Genomic DNA, 16,581 nt, shown 5'->3' with positions numbered 1-16,581 from the left:
TACAGAAGAATGCAGCCATATAAAACTCCCTTTGCAATGCAGAAGGCACAAAGGTGGACTCAGCACCTACGGGCTGGGTAACAAAATGCAGAAGAGCCTCATATTTTTTGTTATGGCACAACGTGAGGGTAGAGCTCAGGTATGTACGTTATATGCAAGTACAAAGTCAAGTTAGGAAAGAAAAATAAATATTGAGCTAGAATTACAAAACTGAGCACTTACTCTTGATTTTCAATGCAAGCTGCCTTGTGGGCTCATTGAGGAGCCCTGAGCATGCTCCTTCAGTTCCGAGTATCTATTCTCTCTCACTCTATGAAATGGAGCTGATAACACTATCAGCCATGGAAATTTGACATCTGCAAATGACTACTGTAACACCCAAAGATAATACATAATGCAGTACTGTACCTGTGTGTCCTTACTTTCCTTCTTTTTCTTTTTTTTTTTTTTTAATATTCGCAGTTAAATATTTCCAGCGTTACCATGTTTTTATCCCATGTGAAATATCATGATATTTACATAATCTGCAGATACTTTAAGCAAAAACACGTCAGGTTGACTTTTCCTATCATGTAACTGCATCTTCAGTCTTCTACCAATACACTAACAGATTGGTACTGAGTGTGCAACCCCACACTGTACCAACAACTATTCACCACACAGAGATGATGGTTTTGTTTTTACAATCTGTATGGGAGCCTTGAGAGATTTATTTTGGTCAGAAACAATTTCCTTAAGTTTCCTTCATAAATCCATCAAATAATTGTTACTCATGCATAAGTGAGGAAATCAACCTCTCCTCTGTGGAGAGCACACTGCCACAAAAGCTATTGCTACCATAATTACAGTTACAGCACTAGCAGTGTGGAGGAGCTGCATTTTCTTTACATGGCAGTTACTGTGTTATACACATGGTCTGCTACGGGTCAGTTAGCAAAGCAACACTTCTCCATATTGATTTCCCAAAGGAAAGTTTCACAGCTCTGTCCTCTCCTCAACCCTTAATCTCTTCCAGTAAAACCTGCAACTTTCACAAAAAACAGAGCACTGCAGTGCCACCACAGCCCCAAACTGAGGAAGCTCACAAGGACAGGAGAAAGCAGTCTCTCCAATTTGGTCATGGCCGCAGCACTTACAGCAAGACGTTTTGGATGCTCCTCATACAGGAGTCAGAACAGCTGGAACAGCAGACTTCACAGCACCACACAGGGCTTGGACATCATTTCCTTAACTCCACTGACTATTAAGCTGTGAAAAAGTATCCCCCCTGTGAATAATATACCTGTTCTGTAATTGCCATGAATAATGTGCATTTCTTATTTTTAGATTTTGAATCACTCAGTAGCACATGCACTACCATCACAGCCTCAGACAAAAGTGGTGACAATCATCACTGAAACACATTTAACTCCACTCCACCCAATGCCAGGAAAATAAGTGTTCAGAGAGGTGTGCCTCTAAGATCTTAAGGGATGCATTCTGTTCTCTAGGCTCAGTCATGTTCGTGCTGGATACGTGCCAATACCGTTATTTGAAGAACAGTAAATCAGCACCTGTCGCTCAGTATCAGCAATGAATGAGCTTACACAAATGTGTATGTTTGCCAGCTGGCAAAACAGAAAATCCTGGAGCTGCCAACCCTGCACATCTCTATCCAGAACAGAAAACTAAGCAGACCTTTTAACTGCGCTTGAGAAATTATTATGGAAAATGAGACAGAAAAAAACCACAGACATTTCTGTGCCAAGGGAATCTTGCCACCTGCTTTGCCCCTGGGAAACTGCACAATAATACTCAGATAGGCAAAGTTTCTCTTCCAGAAGAGAAGAAAGGGCCCAAAGGACTCAGAACAACTGAAGTCACTGTACTGAACACAAAATCCAGCCAGAGGTTACCTACCTGTTATTTCAAGGTCCCACTTGTCACAGTATTAGAGTGCTTTTCTTACTGCTGACAGCATCTGCAAGCATCCTCACTAACTGTTTACCCCAGACACTGAACATACCAGCTGCTCAATGAGAATTAGTAGAGGCCAAGCTTCTAAACAACTCATAAATACATTTTTATATGGAAAATTTTACATTAATTTACTTTCTCTTTTTTTCTGACGGAGCATCCTTTTGATATTTCAGCATCGAGTTTATTCCACTCATATTTGTCCCAGCTCTTTACTAAAGAAGTAAATCTTTTGTTCTCAGAGTATAACGACAGTTCTGTAATATTTCTCAGTGATTTTTCTCTTCAGTGGAAAAGCTAGCTGACCAAACCAGGTAAAGAGAAACGTGGTGTATGCAAAACTCTCTTCACCTTGTTCATTTTAGATCTCACAGTTGATATCAAGCAAGACTGTAGGCAATAATACTAGAGAAATATGATTTCTAGATTTTTTTCTTATAAGTTTTTCAACATCACTACAACAGGCAAGGTTTGCAGAAGTCCATCTACTATCTGGTGACAACTTTTAAGTCAGAACCAGAGTTTTCTCAATTGACTCAATACAGTGATTATTACATACATATCTAGCCAGAAAATAAATCAAAGCAGGACTTATGTCAGATAAATCAAATACGAATTAGTTCTCCATTATACTCTGTCTTTTAAAGCAACCTCAATTCTAAAAGATATGAGAGTGCCTTGCAAGCATAGCAGGTAATTCTGAATTAATGATACTCACATCTGAGTGGGGATGAAAGCTAATGAGTATTTTGTAATCCTTAGGGAATAATTACACTGAAGAGGTTTTTAAGTCATATTAATGATCCATCAGAGTAAGGTCTGTGTGCTAAAAGCATTGCCTAATTGAGTGAAGAGGACTAGGATGACAGCATCTTGGCACCTAAATAATCAAATAGTCACTAGGAAGAAAAGGCAACTGATTGTCTGAGGGGTTGCCATACAAGGCATCTTGGCAGTTGCTAAAAGGTTCCAGAAGGCTGATACACACAGCACGAGACAAGTAATCCTGCTTAGTATTTATGCCTCATCTATGTTCCAGAATGGTGCTTCTTCCTATTCCTGACAAACATCAGAGTAAAAAGAGACTGATTAGAGCCACTTAGCTGATATAACTCAATAGCTTGGGATTTTCCAGTTACTCTAGCCGCCTTGGCCAGTTCATGTAATGCAGTGTGATTGTATTCCAAGCTAACAATTAATGGTGTTTTTTAAATAGTATAGTTTCACATAAGGGGTCTTAAGCCCCACATTTTTTGCTTCTGTCATCTTCAGTGAGGTGAAAGTAGTTGTCAAAAGGGGAAGATTTTAAGTTTAAAAATTAATTTCCCTTGATAAAAAGAAGCAAGACCATAATGCATGTGTGGACAAGATCCACTGTCATCACTGCACCAAATCACCACGGGAGGAAGGCAGCACCGCAATGTCTCTATTAGACAGTAAGAGAAGGCCAGGATAAATTTAGAAGAGGAGCAACACATCACACTTGGCTGAAGGAAGACACTCAGTGCTCAAATGGATGTCACTTATAAACTTTCTAGGTATACTCCCCATGCCTACAAAACCAAGTGTGACCAACAGGTTGAGTTTCCTACTCATTACCCTACTTCTGTACTCACTCCCTAATCTACTTGGGACTCCTGACACTAGGGTATAAACAGAACCTGATGTAATAACACCAACCTTGAGGAGAAGTAGTTGTCACACTCCCCTTTTCATATAAATTAGTATTCCTTTCCTCTATATACTCATTTATAAAATGATTCAAATAGCTCCTTTCCTCCTTCCACACATTCACAGGCATTTTAGTCTAGGAAGAAGGCTTCTGTTGACATGATAAACCATTAAATGCCACAGGAAAACTGAGCCCTCTGTCAGTAAGGGGTTGCTTTTGGATCCAATAAGCAAATAGACATGACCAGCTGTAGAAACAACTGAAACTGGAAAGTTCTAGCTATAAAAGCACAGTTTAATAATAAATAATAATAAAAAGAAAATCACAGCTTGGCTACATCAAAGGAGACTCCAGAATCTCCAATAATGGAAGTTTTAAGGACAGGCTGAAAATATCTGCCAAAAACAGACCGCATATTCTTGAGCCTTGCTCAGTTAAGGAGACTACAGTAGTTATTATAAATGTAAAGTTGGAAAGGGATGTTATTTTAAAATTTGGTGATAGGAATTAAGGTCATTGTATAAAATTACAGTAATTTTACAGCAGCTATTTACATACATAAATACACAGATTTAGGCAAGACGTCTGACTCCATGACACAGTACACTAAAACTAGATTAAAAACTGACTAGTGATAGCTCGGGATAGAATTATGCATGACAAAGCAGTATGAAATTGAGAAGCTTCTACTGGGCTTCCAGAGGAACTGAGCTAGACCTCATGTTACTCAATGCACTGTGTTCACTTCCAGCTCACTGATGCCAGTTACCACTCAGAAAAGCTCCAAGTCTGTAGCATCTGTTCTCATTGTTTCTCTACATAGGGAAAGCCACATTATATCTGAGGAACATCTGAGACAAAATTAACACATCCAAATGAAAAACATCACTATAAACAAAGATCAAAACTTTTATCTACAGAACAGGAGACAGCAATGTGACAATGTATTTAGGAGTCCCATTAATAAACAAACTGTGTGTTACAGTAACAAGTGCTACTTGATGCAGAAAGAGCATGGCAAAGCAGAGAGTTTTTACAAGTCATAGTTAAGAACAATAGCAGGACACTGCAAGTTGGGGTGTCTACTTTAAAAACATAAAGATGATGGAGAAGAAGATGGAAAGGCTTAAACCTATATTGGAAAAGTAAGGTAGATACCTGTTACTGCTGAAGACCTTTAGATCATCTAATATCCCTTCCAAGCCTTAACTGCTTGAGAAGTTCATAATGCATTTGTTCGCAGAATCACAGAATTGTAAAGGTTGGAAGGGGTCTCTAGAGATCAAGTCCAACCCCCCCGTCAAAGCAGGTTCCTTATACCAGGTCGCACAGGTAGGCGTCCAGGTGGGTTTTGAATATCTCCAGAGAAGGAGAATCCACAGCCCTCCGGGGCAGCCTGTGCCAGTGCTCCGTTGCCCTCAAGCATCTAGTAAGTTATAATGGGCAAAGTCTAACATGATCGACTGAGTATATAGTCTCATAGCCCTCATGCCTTTAGCCCTACAAGTTATTCTGTCACTCACCCTCTTGCACAGCTCTTCCTCTGCACTGTTTATTTTAGATAGCAAGTACTGTCAACACTCAGTTCAAAGGCCAAAAGAAGAAAGTGACTACTGCTCAACATCAAGCATTTCTGCACTAGATTCAAGGCCTGCAAAGTTATAGACAGAGAGAGATGTTAATCAAGAGAAGTAGTAACAAAGTCATAAGGTACAAAAAGAGACAGCTCTGAATCAACTGCTTTATAAAAATCAGATAGTAGCATCTCTCCATTTTACCACAGTCAGATGTTCCAGAGATCAGGCCCACCAGTACCACAATATGCCTTTACAGATACAGCACCAGAAGTGATACAGAACGTAAGTTGTACTAGATACTAGAATACTTCATGGGATTTTCCCTCATCCCCTGCCAAGTCTCTAACTGCAGACCTCTTGGCTTCCACAAAATTAAACACACAATTCAAAGCAGCCAGGATTGTGGCCCAGTCAACCTGAGTTCTGTCTCCAACTTGGCCTCAGCATTCAAGTCAGAACATGTTCTCTGACAAAACCAGGTTACGTTTCTCCCTGTTCTATGCCAACCCCTTGGCTATGGGATAGGGGAGCTTTGAACAGTTGAGCTCATTGCTACAACAGCAGTGAGGTGGCCCTACATTACAGGGCAACCAAAACAAGTCTGTAAAGAAAGCACAAACTTCCCAACATATAAATACAATGTTGAACTCATACAATTCTATACTGGATCTATGCTCCTTGTTTTCATCTACACACAAATAAAGAACAGCAAAAAAAGTCCTTTATTAAAGGTCAAAGTTGCAAGTATTTCCAGACTCTCTCAGAAATTCAGCTATAGAAGACAGTGCTAGCGAGAATCCCTGAGGAAAAAACTTTAGGAACTTGAATGTTTAGTACCAGCTTTGAACCAGAAGATTTATTTCAATAGAGGAGGATCATGGACTTCAGCTTGACTTCCATTCCATCACATATATTTTAAGATGTATAGTATCTACCTTCTAATACAGTTTCACTATGATGTTTATCTCCTCCACAATTACTTCTACTTCCATCAGTTCTTGTTGATCTTCCCAGCTAAGAATTTAAAGGTTCAGGACAGTGGCTGATTAACATTCACGTACAAAAAAACCTTTGTCTAGCTCAATTGAAGAGCAAATCTGTGTTCTGCACTTGCTATTGAAAATTACAACAGGGACTCGTCAGTCAGCTGCTTCAAACTACACTGCTGGTGGTTTCATAAAGCTCTATTTTTCTAAACTAATTTCTACAACATTTAGCATTCAAATGAGTTTGAATTGCTTTAATGATAGCTAACGAAAATCAAAATGCTAGCTTAATATTTAATGCTGAATAAACCATAAAGCTTAATTTGTAGGAGTTAAAGTGCCCTAGAAACACAAGAAAACCATTCCTAGCATACATTACCATTTTATACACACACATCTATGCTATAACGTACTCATATTCCGAAATAAGACAATTTCTATCCATTGTGAAAGACTATGTTACTAAAGGACGCTCCACAGAAAGGGTGGAGGGGAACAAATCAGGGAAAAGTTATGAGTTATGTAGCAAAACGAAGATCTCAAATCCTCAAAACAGGGTAAGTATTCTTTGATAAACTGAGTGAACCTGATGTATGATATTCACAAAACATAAGGCAAACAGATAACTGAAAAAGCTCTAGAGATACAAGGTTTGTTTTTTGGGTTGGTTTTTTTTCTGTAATACCTCTTACTAATCTAAAGGGAAAGCTTCATTGCTTTTGTAAGTTACTTACGCAGTAAATCTAGAACTACCCTGGGTTGTTCTCAAGTTCAAGTGTTTACCTGGAAGCCCACAGATCAGACTGAACTTTTACTGTGTTGAACCAGGAGGCTCTCCTTCCTGGAAGCACATCAAGGTTCTTGAAAGAAATCTGATCAGCTCAGTGAGATTAATGACAGAGGTGGTCACGCTGATAAACAAGTAGAACAGAAACCTGCCTGAGTATGGAACCACTTCTAAGGCAAGGTCATAATGCATTCTTGCCACTTCGTGCCAAAACTGAAGGGAGATCTCTCTTAAATTGATGTGAAAGAAAAGTATCAACATTGTTTCCCTGTAGAAGGTCAGTAGTTGTTTCTGGAAAAAAACAGACACTAGATACCCAAACTACAACCCTGTCTGCAGTAACGACACTGACTGCAGATGTACAAGAGGGGAAGTCCAGCTTAGTTCTGCTGGAAGGGGAATGGCAGGGGAAAGGTGTTCAAAAGTCAGAAGACTTCTTTGTGCACAGGAAGGAAGATCAGTTACCATGGATTTTTCTCAATCAACAGATGTTCTCAAACACGTTTAGCTCTGTATGTCACTACTTGCCTTAATCAAGTGCTGTGAAAATAAGATATTGATTTCATTAAGAATAACTATGTATTGTGGAAATTTACATTTGCTTTTTACCACCTTTCTTTCCCCACCTACTTTTGTTTCCTAATTTCTCTAATTACCATATTTTTCTGCGAGGCATGCGATCATCTTGCCTCAGGGTGCTTCTCCATGACGTCTCTCATCAAGTCATGACAGAATATCATAGTTATTTCACCTAGCATATATGTTACAGTCAGACAGCTACATACTGAGTGAACACCTCAATCTGAAGTCCCAACATACAAAACTTACTGAACCCCCTTTTCTCTTTATTTTGAAATAAATAAAAACTTGGCTAGTGGAAATTAAGTTTCACATGCCTAACAAAAGAAAAAACAATTAGCAACTTGCCTTTACACATGTAAAGGTACATATGGAAACAGGAAAGTCTTTTTGGCAATAAAGTAACAGATTTTATAATTCACATATCTATTCACAGCAGTAAAGCTAGGAAAGGTTTATTAACTTAAATTCTTAAAGAAAAGATCACATTAAGTAACATGGAATAGATGGCATATACAGCAAGATAAAGTTTTCTGGCATTTCACTGAAATGGAAATGATTTGGAGAAGGAGTCCGTTTAAAGTCAGGAACTAAGACAAGGAAACAAGTTGTTTTTGCAATGCCTGAAAACCTAGAAGAAACTCAATATCCTATTGCTCTACAACAGACTTCACCACAATGGTTAGGACAGCCCAAATAATACTCACACTTCAAAACTGCCTTTCAATGGCTACAAACATTTTTCAGACATTCTAACAAGTCATTGGCAACCTCAGATTTTCTTCCTCATACTACTCACTACAAATCAATCTGACATTATTTGAGCTAGAGATACGGCATAACAAGAAGCAAAGGGAATAGAGAAAAGCAGCTAACTATTGTACTGTAACTTCAATCCAAAAGAGGTGCACCAAGTGTTGGGAAGTAAAAGTCTGGCCAAGAAGCAAGTACAACCTCACAAACTTAATAATCAAGCTAAAGACATCCAGACTTACACGAGGGAATCAATAGTTATTTCAGTGTAATAAGGAGGTTGGAAGTAGATGACCTTTAAGGTCCCTATCACACCCAAGCCATTCTAACATTCCGTAACACACTACACTACACTACAAAGAACAAAAGAGCAATATTTTCAAATTCAGCTTGAATTAATCCTCCCAAATACCCTCTGCAGCTGCTCAGGTAATTTGCAGGTAATTCAAAACAGCTGCAAGAGGAAGTATTTGAGAGCCACAAGTTCTTCATCACTTACTTACCTAGAGTAATGCAAATACAAGAACAGTCAACCTTCAGTGAAATAAATACTTTTGTTAACACTCTCATACATTCTCAGCATGAAGCAGGAAGCAATTGGCATGGGGAGAAGAACTAAACACACACCTTGAACACCTCAGAGAAGAAACCAGAGCCAATTTTCTCACACGTGAAGTCATCGAGACGGGTAAGTCTGGAAAAGGCACTTATCAGGGCTCTGTATGAAGAGGTCCAAACTCTTCCTATCTGGGCTGTAGTCCCATCTCCTCCAGTGCCACCGTCAAAGTCCTCAGCACGCTCCAGGCGAGGTGGAAATCCTGCTATTGAATTCCGTTTACTTCGGTCCATTTTGAAAACAAGGTTTTCTTTTGCTAAGGTAGGACTTCTCACATCTTAAGTACTCTGCCGTCTTCTCACCTCTTGTTGGGTGCTAAAATGCAAGAAATTGAGATTAATGTTGCTATAAGCTAGTTTGACAGGACTCCAACACAATTTAACCAGTGGAAGGGAATAAGAAAAAAGCAAAGGATCTCAAGTAGAGGTTAAAAAAAGAAATACACCCCTCCACACAACATCATTAGAAAATAAAACAATCTAATGACTGTGGATTCCTGCAATTACTTTATGTTCTGGTTGCAAATAAATTAATAGGTTTAGAGCTCAGAACTTTAAATGATAAAGGATTTTCACCCATCCTCTCCTCCCCCCACTTTTTTTTTTTTTTTTAAGTTCTGGTTGCTAAAGCAAGCAGCTAAGCAGAAGGAAACCCACAAACTCTTACACTCTATTCCACTTCAGCAGCAGCTGGTGAGCATTGCAGTGCTATTACAAGAACTCACTTCACATGAGGGGCTGGACAAAGGACTTCTAACTAGAAAAAACAGATCAATTTTCAGTTGCCTTAAGGAAAACCATTAGCTGTCAATAATAGTAGCTGGAGAACCAAAATCTCCATGCATAGGTGAAAACTTTAAGACCAATTCCCAAACTGGTAAGAACAAATTTGTACCCAAGGATCTAGTCCATAAATGTATAAGAACCATCAGCAATCCTGCAACAAAAACAAAGTTGTCTTATATGAAACTGCCAGAACAATTCTCCACACACACACTTTTAAAATCTCTATTAATTTCAGCTCAACTAAAAACACAGGAAATAAGATATATTTGCCAAAGTACATGGGGAAAAAAAAACAGTGAGGGAATTTTTTTCTCTGTAAGAGGATGATGAAGTAATCAGGATGACTGGAGCCCATCAAATCCAACTTGGATTGGCAAACCTGACAGGTGGCCTACTTTTTTCCCCCCCTTCAAACCTTAGACACAGGAGGCTATTCATCTTTCCCACACTTAACTGTTCCTTTACAGCAACTCAGCACAGCACACACAGCACCTGAGGGAAGCAGGAAGCAGACTGGGCAAAAGCACTTGTACTTACACAGAGGCACAAAACCCAAGCAATGTGAAGAGCACCTCACAAAGAGGTATGCATGCCAGCTGTCCCCTGAACACACAGCAGTTCTGCTACACACATCTTATGTGCCACGCATCTTTCAGAGATGCACCAGCACATCAGAAAGTCCTCCCCTGCCTTCAGAATTAAGCTCTGTTGAGCTGCTGAAGTTAATTTGAATTTGTCTTCTCCAGAAAGGAAAAAGAAAAATTTCCAAGATGTGTGACGGTGTTTATTTCAACTATTCTATCCCTTACCTATCTAATGAGTATGAATGCAGGGCATGATAAAGAGCCTTACCAGAGCCTGTTTAAAAAGAAATGTAATCTATCCAGTCCCATGTTGTGGTATTCCTACAGCATTTTACGTGCAGAGCACCACATGCGTGAGCTTACTGCGCTTTTCTGATGATAGTACAACGTATCTAATGTTCTGGCGTGGCCGACTGCCACGGAGAAGATCAGTTTCCAATTTCTGACCTCATATTCTTGCCCCGCGAGCCCTGAAGGTCTGGAAGTGGTACAGAAGCACCATGGGAAGATCAAGTCTCATATCTCCCCAGCTGAGAAGAAATAGCCCCAAGAACCTCTTCAGCTACAGAGAAGATGTCCAGGAATTTCCAAAGCATACTTAAATAATTCCTTTTGATCTTAATGCAGTGAACTAGCACTCAGTTACTTTTCAAGGAGATGAAGAATTATCTGTGGAAGGAGGACAGGCAAGAAACAATGGTGTTAACCATTCATTGTCTGGAACAAGGCCTGCAAGTACATTTGGAGACCGATTGAAGTGGGGGAGTAAGTGTTAGCCCCAGCAATGCCCAGTACCCCTACTCCTACAAAGCATGCCCTGAAGCTCACAGACACCCTGAGGACACTCAGTAAAATCATACATCCACAGTGCAGCCCAGCAAGCAGCAAACCAGGGCCACAGGCCCCGAGAAAGACCCAGAAACAAAAGAGAGAAGACTGGCGTTTTCTAAGAGAGGAAGACACCAAGTTAGGTAAGTGTTATTAAGCAGGAAGAAAAGCCTAACTCTGTCTTAAGCATCCAGATATCATTAACAAAAGCTCAGCTCTCAATTTACATCCTTTTGATTGAAATCACATGGCGAACTTTGCAAAACTCTACACAAATCCCACAGTGAAAGAAGAGATTCAAAGCACTTCGCACAACATAAACCCCAAAAGGTTTTGCCATCTGGATTCTTAAGTAACCCGTTCCTTCATTTCTACCTGCTCAAGTTTGCCTTATTTCCAGACAGCTACATGAAATCCTTGGGAATTATTAGGACAGAGTTCCACACTCCTAGCTTCCTGCCCAGGACTGCACACAGAAGGAGAGGAAAATTTCAAGTGGGAACAATGCCAAGAAGGCCTCCTGTCATTTTGGCCAATTACACTAATGATCGCATTCTCAGTCAAATCAACCAAGGTTTAATTGACTGTCAAGTCAGTCTGAGGTACTTTAATTTTCAACCTCATAAGATTAATTAAAGCGTGCCAAGCAGAATCCAAGGCTGTCCTGCTGCAGGACGAAGCGCTGTTGGATGGTTGGGTTTTCTGTTTGTTTTTAACATTGGTTTAGCTTAAAGATTCTTGGGCTGTGCTCAAGAACCAGCTAAGAAATGACGTGGAGCACTCTACAAACAATTCCCAATAATTTCTCAGCTTCCAGACCACTGTTTCTGACATCCATACCTCAACAAAAATGCATGCCGCTCTGCCAAGCCAAAACACTTTACAAATACAGTTCCCAAGATGCACGCCTGCCCTACTCAGCCACATTACAGGACTGAAAAAGCACAATTTCAGGCAGTTTCTTACTCACCCATGTTTCAATTTATTGGTCTAAAAAACAACAAAGAAGGTTAATGTCACATTAAGATCAGTTTCTCCACTGCACGAATGCATTGGTTTTTGAGCCATAGAAACAATTACAAATACAAACAATGATGGCATTTATTTGGTCAGCTAGGGGTTTGGCTTTCTAAACCAACATCTGAGCGGGCAAACATTTAAAGATGGAAACCTCACAAAAGCACATCAAGTTCTATCCAGCACACTGGCACACAATGAACAAGATGCATCCACTAGTGCTTCCGATTTTACACTTGTTGCAGGCACAAAAACAGGTCAACTTCTGCAGCAATCCCTTTCACACCCCAGGGTACAACACAAGGTCCCTCCAAAACCATTTCAACTCATTACAAACAATTCCTGTCCCCACTACCTTCATAATATGCACATATTTGCACTTAAAAGTCAAACTCAAAGTTTCCTTAAGGATGGCCTTAACAACAACAGCCATTTTTAGACACAGAAGACCGTCGCTAGGCAGTCGGCCTGGAAAGCAATAAATCTGGTGGATGCGTGTTATTAATTTGAAAAGGTTTTCTGAAGAGCAAGATGCCAAAGCTTTGACACAAGACATTTGCCAAGAGTTAACTATTTAAACTCATCTCCGATGCAGTTTAAAAACCCAGCACTACAAGAACGTGGAAGAATTATCCTGGGAAGTGCCACTCAGCAAAACAGTGTGGGGGAAATAAAAAAGGAAATAAAGAATTCACTGCAGTGATGTGAACACTGTAGAAAAGCTTCAAAGGATTGGAAAGAACCAAATCTTCCAGAGACCAAATTGACTTTGAGGTCATTAACCTAGAGGAGAGGGAAAAATTGCTTTGGAAATGAAACAAGAAATCAAACTAAATAGGTAAAGAGAAGCAAGCATTACACAACTTTGTTCCTGAATACTCTTATCCATTTCTCTAACAGAGGAGCAGCACCTGGGTTGGCCATAACTCAGCTTCCAGTCTTTGGAAGCACACAGCATGAAGCATGCACACACAGGGCAGCTACGAGCACCGGAGCTGTGCGATGCTCAGCCAGGCTCACTCAGAAACTGATGCTTTCCTCGCTGCTTGAGTCAGGTAAGTCACTACACTCAAAAGCAAAAAATCCAACATTTTCTGATTTCATTTTATTGACATCTTTGTTTAATTGCATCTCCCCTGTTGGGAGAAATTCTCAGCTCCAGCACACGCTCTGCAGCTGGGCTGATGCTGCTCACAGGAGAGCCGTGCTGGCCCAGGAACGGTTACAGAGCCACGGGAGCAGCGGCCTGCCGAGCTGCACCACGGGTTTGTAATGCAAACAAACCTCTGTGAGAGCCCAAGCTGAAACAAACAGTTCATTTATTTTGTGACTGCAGCCAAGTTTGAAACCAGAAAAAGACAAGCCATTAACCTAGTGCAGGGCCTGGGGTTCAGGACTAAGGCTGTCAGTTTAAAGGCACTCACACGAAGCTCACACAGGTATAAAGGCTGGCACATTTAGAAGGAAAAAAAGACAAACAAAATACACGTAATCACAGTAACACTTTCTCAGGTCCAAGTATAATGTAAAATTGAACTTTTACAAAAAGTAAAAACATATTTAATTCCTAGCCTGGCTGCAGCCACAAAAAGCCCCAGTGCAGACAGACTCCAAGCCAGACACAGAGCATCGTTAGAGTCAAACAATCACTCAAGTAGATCACATACAATACACAGCTGCTGCTTCAGATGGATAATTTCAATACATTCTGTTTACTCAATAGCAAGTAAATGGCAAGATATGCAGAAAACAGCAGCATTCCCTATGCTTCTGCTGAGCTCCACAAGGATGCTGAGGAACTGCTCCAGCCATCCAGCTGTCAGCGGGCTGGCACCTCTCAGCTCCTGAGAAAAACAAAGTGAATCAAAGCCTTCCTGGATCGGAGGTACTGGAACATCTCTGGAGCCAAGGAACACCCCCTCAGCCTCTCCACCATCTGCACACTGAGGGCTGACAGCTCTGTTGCACCGAGGGGTTCTCACTACGGATGGGAAGCAACCTGCAGTTGTTTCAGTGCAGCCAAAAGATAATTTAGCACAGCAAAGGCAAGGAAAGAGAACAGCAATGATTGAGAATGGAGAAAAATAAAGCAAGCAGGCTAAGTTTCATGCCTGAATAGGCCTTTATAATCATACAAGAAGGAAAATGTTCAAAAATTGACCAGCTAAAAGTACCATCTTCACAAATACTTAAAATGCGTTCTGTAACCTACCATTAAAATACAGCTGGAACACCAGGCCATGCCCAGGGGCTCGAGTTACTGTGAAACACCCAGTCCTGCAGATACTAACTGCACAAATGGGACGGTAACAAGGCCTCAGCTAACTTATTCATGAATCTTCAGAATGAGAACAGGCACCCAGCTCTGCTGCTGTTATGGCACTGCAGACACCGGAGTCTGGCGGTCCTTACACAATCGCAAGCACCCCGGGTACCAAGGGGAAATACATAACTCAGTTGTGAGCCACCAACCTGGAGTGTATGACACTGGGCTTCATAAGCCAAGTTATTTCAACGCGTGGGCATCTTGCAAGAGCTATTACAGTTCCCCAGTGCAACCAATGGGACAATCATGTAAAAAAAAAAAAAAAAAAAGTGGCCTAGGCACTACCAGAAGAGTGTTCAGCTTAAGAAAAAGTGACAGGGCCATATGAAAAGAAGCTTACTAACTAAGTCAAAAAGAGGACTTGGCAGCAGACAACAGATGGAGCCACTGGGATACAGCAGCTGATTATCAGATGTACTTACTGACAAATGCACAACTTCAAGTGAACACGTTAGGGTACTAATAAGCAGTAAAATGGTTAAGAATTAATGATGAATTTTGATTGGTTTTCATCTTGACTAGAAGAGCTCTTAACTTTGTGCCAGGCAGCAAGGTACCACACTGCAAAGATAAAATAAAAAACTGCCACAGTGCAAGTGCACAGTTTTTGGCTAGGGTAGGAACACAGAAAGGAAACCTATGATGCAAGGGAACCACAAGCCTCACTCTTCTGCAGCACACACAGGAACAGACCCCTCCTTTAACCCTACACTTCTTCCAGGAATTTGTGAAGTCATTTGTGTAAAGAATCACAATGGCAAAAGCATATATATAAAATCGGAAGGTGTTACAACATCTCATCTGGCCCAACTTTCTCATTCTGCAGTCCCCAAAGCATTCAGTGCTGTAGCAATAGCTGCTCTGCTCTGTCTCTACCTTCTGCTCTGCCCCCAGCACCAGCAGCTCACCCTAACAGAACAGCATGGAAACTGTAAGCAAAAACCAGGAGAGCACAGAGTGCCAGCAGGTACGGGCACGCACCCAGCCACCTTCAGCTCGAGCTGATCGTGCAAGTTTCACACGAAGACAAAATGAAACAGACAACACAATAACACCCATGTCTACAGCTGCACAGTGCAGTCCTGCTCAAATCAGAAAATGATGTTTTTATTGGCCTGTCAGGATATGGTATGCAACAATAATTTCCACGGATGATGACTAAATAGAAAGGTTTACGACTATTCCACTGGGCATATCAGAGTTTCTCATAAAAAGTCTTATCTTAGGTTGTAAATTCCACTGCCTAATTACGTCCAAGGAACTGTAATGCTGTTGATTTTGCTCATATCCTCGAACTCTGACCTCTGTTTAAAGTTTGTTGTTTTTTTGTTTTTTTGTTTTTTTTTTTTAAGAAATCATTTCAGCCGAAGCATAAAGACTGCTCACAAGTCGGTGAGCTCTCGGTCTTCTTAAGAGGAGCAACAAGAAGGTAAGAGCACAAATGAAGCTCCAGGCAGCGCTCCTGACACGTCGGCTTCCACCTAACTCGCGGCGTACCTGTCAGAACCTTCAAGAGGAAAACCCTCCGCGCGTGAAGCGAATGCAATGCTCGCCCTCCAAGAAACGCACAATTAAGAGCGATTTACACAGCGCCTTTCATCTCCAGGCCATCCCGCGAACGTATATGCACACACACCTGAGCACTGCACCCTCTCATTAACCCATGATTCACGTAGGGCAGCCCTTAAAATAGCCAAACCGGAGCCAGGCTCGCATCTCCCAGCACGGCAACCACACCTGAGCACGAACCCGCTCGCGGAGCCCCTCACTGGGGAGCCCCTCACTGGGGAGCCCCTCACTGGGGAGCCCCTCCCCCCCCTCCCCCCCCTCCCCCCCCCCCCCCGCCTGCACCTGAGCGCTCCGCACCGCCCGGAGGCGGCCGTTACCTGAGCAGCGGCGGCGGCGGCGGCGCAAGCGGGGCCTGCGGGCGGCGCGGGCACTCATGGCGACCTGCTCGTCTCTCAGCGGCCCGGTGAGGGTCTACCCCGCCGCTGCGGTAAGCGAGGGGGCCCCATGCGAGGAGAGAACCCGGCTGCGGGACTCGCGACCGCCACAGCTCCGCCCTCGCGCTCCTCCGCCTCCTCCTCACGCGCCCGGCCCCGCCGCCAGCCTCAC

The 16,581-nt window shown here is 41.7% G+C and overlaps 1 protein-coding gene across 1 annotated transcript in view; it reads right to left on the bottom strand.

Moving 5' to 3' along the window:
- Positions 1 to 9,233, bottom strand: part of TESK2 (testis associated actin remodelling kinase 2) — a 56,405-nt gene extending 47,172 nt beyond the window's left edge. The window contains exon 1 of the mRNA XM_065739739.1: positions 8,938 to 9,233. Coding sequence (XP_065595811.1) covers positions 8,938 to 9,159 — 222 coding nt within the window. The 5' untranslated portion in view covers positions 9,160 to 9,233. The remainder of the gene's footprint in view (positions 1 to 8,937) is intronic.
- Between the last annotated feature and the right edge of the window lie 7,348 nt (positions 9,234 to 16,581).

Source organism: Cyrtonyx montezumae, unplaced genomic scaffold (assembly GCF_038088225.1).
Source record: "Cyrtonyx montezumae isolate F1298 unplaced genomic scaffold, pur_monq_1.0 scaffold_1, whole genome shotgun sequence".
Classification (NCBI taxonomy): Eukaryota; Metazoa; Chordata; class Aves; order Galliformes; family Odontophoridae; genus Cyrtonyx; species Cyrtonyx montezumae.
The sequence above is the reverse complement of the archived record's forward strand: the minus strand, read 5'-3'. Positions and strand labels throughout refer to the sequence as shown.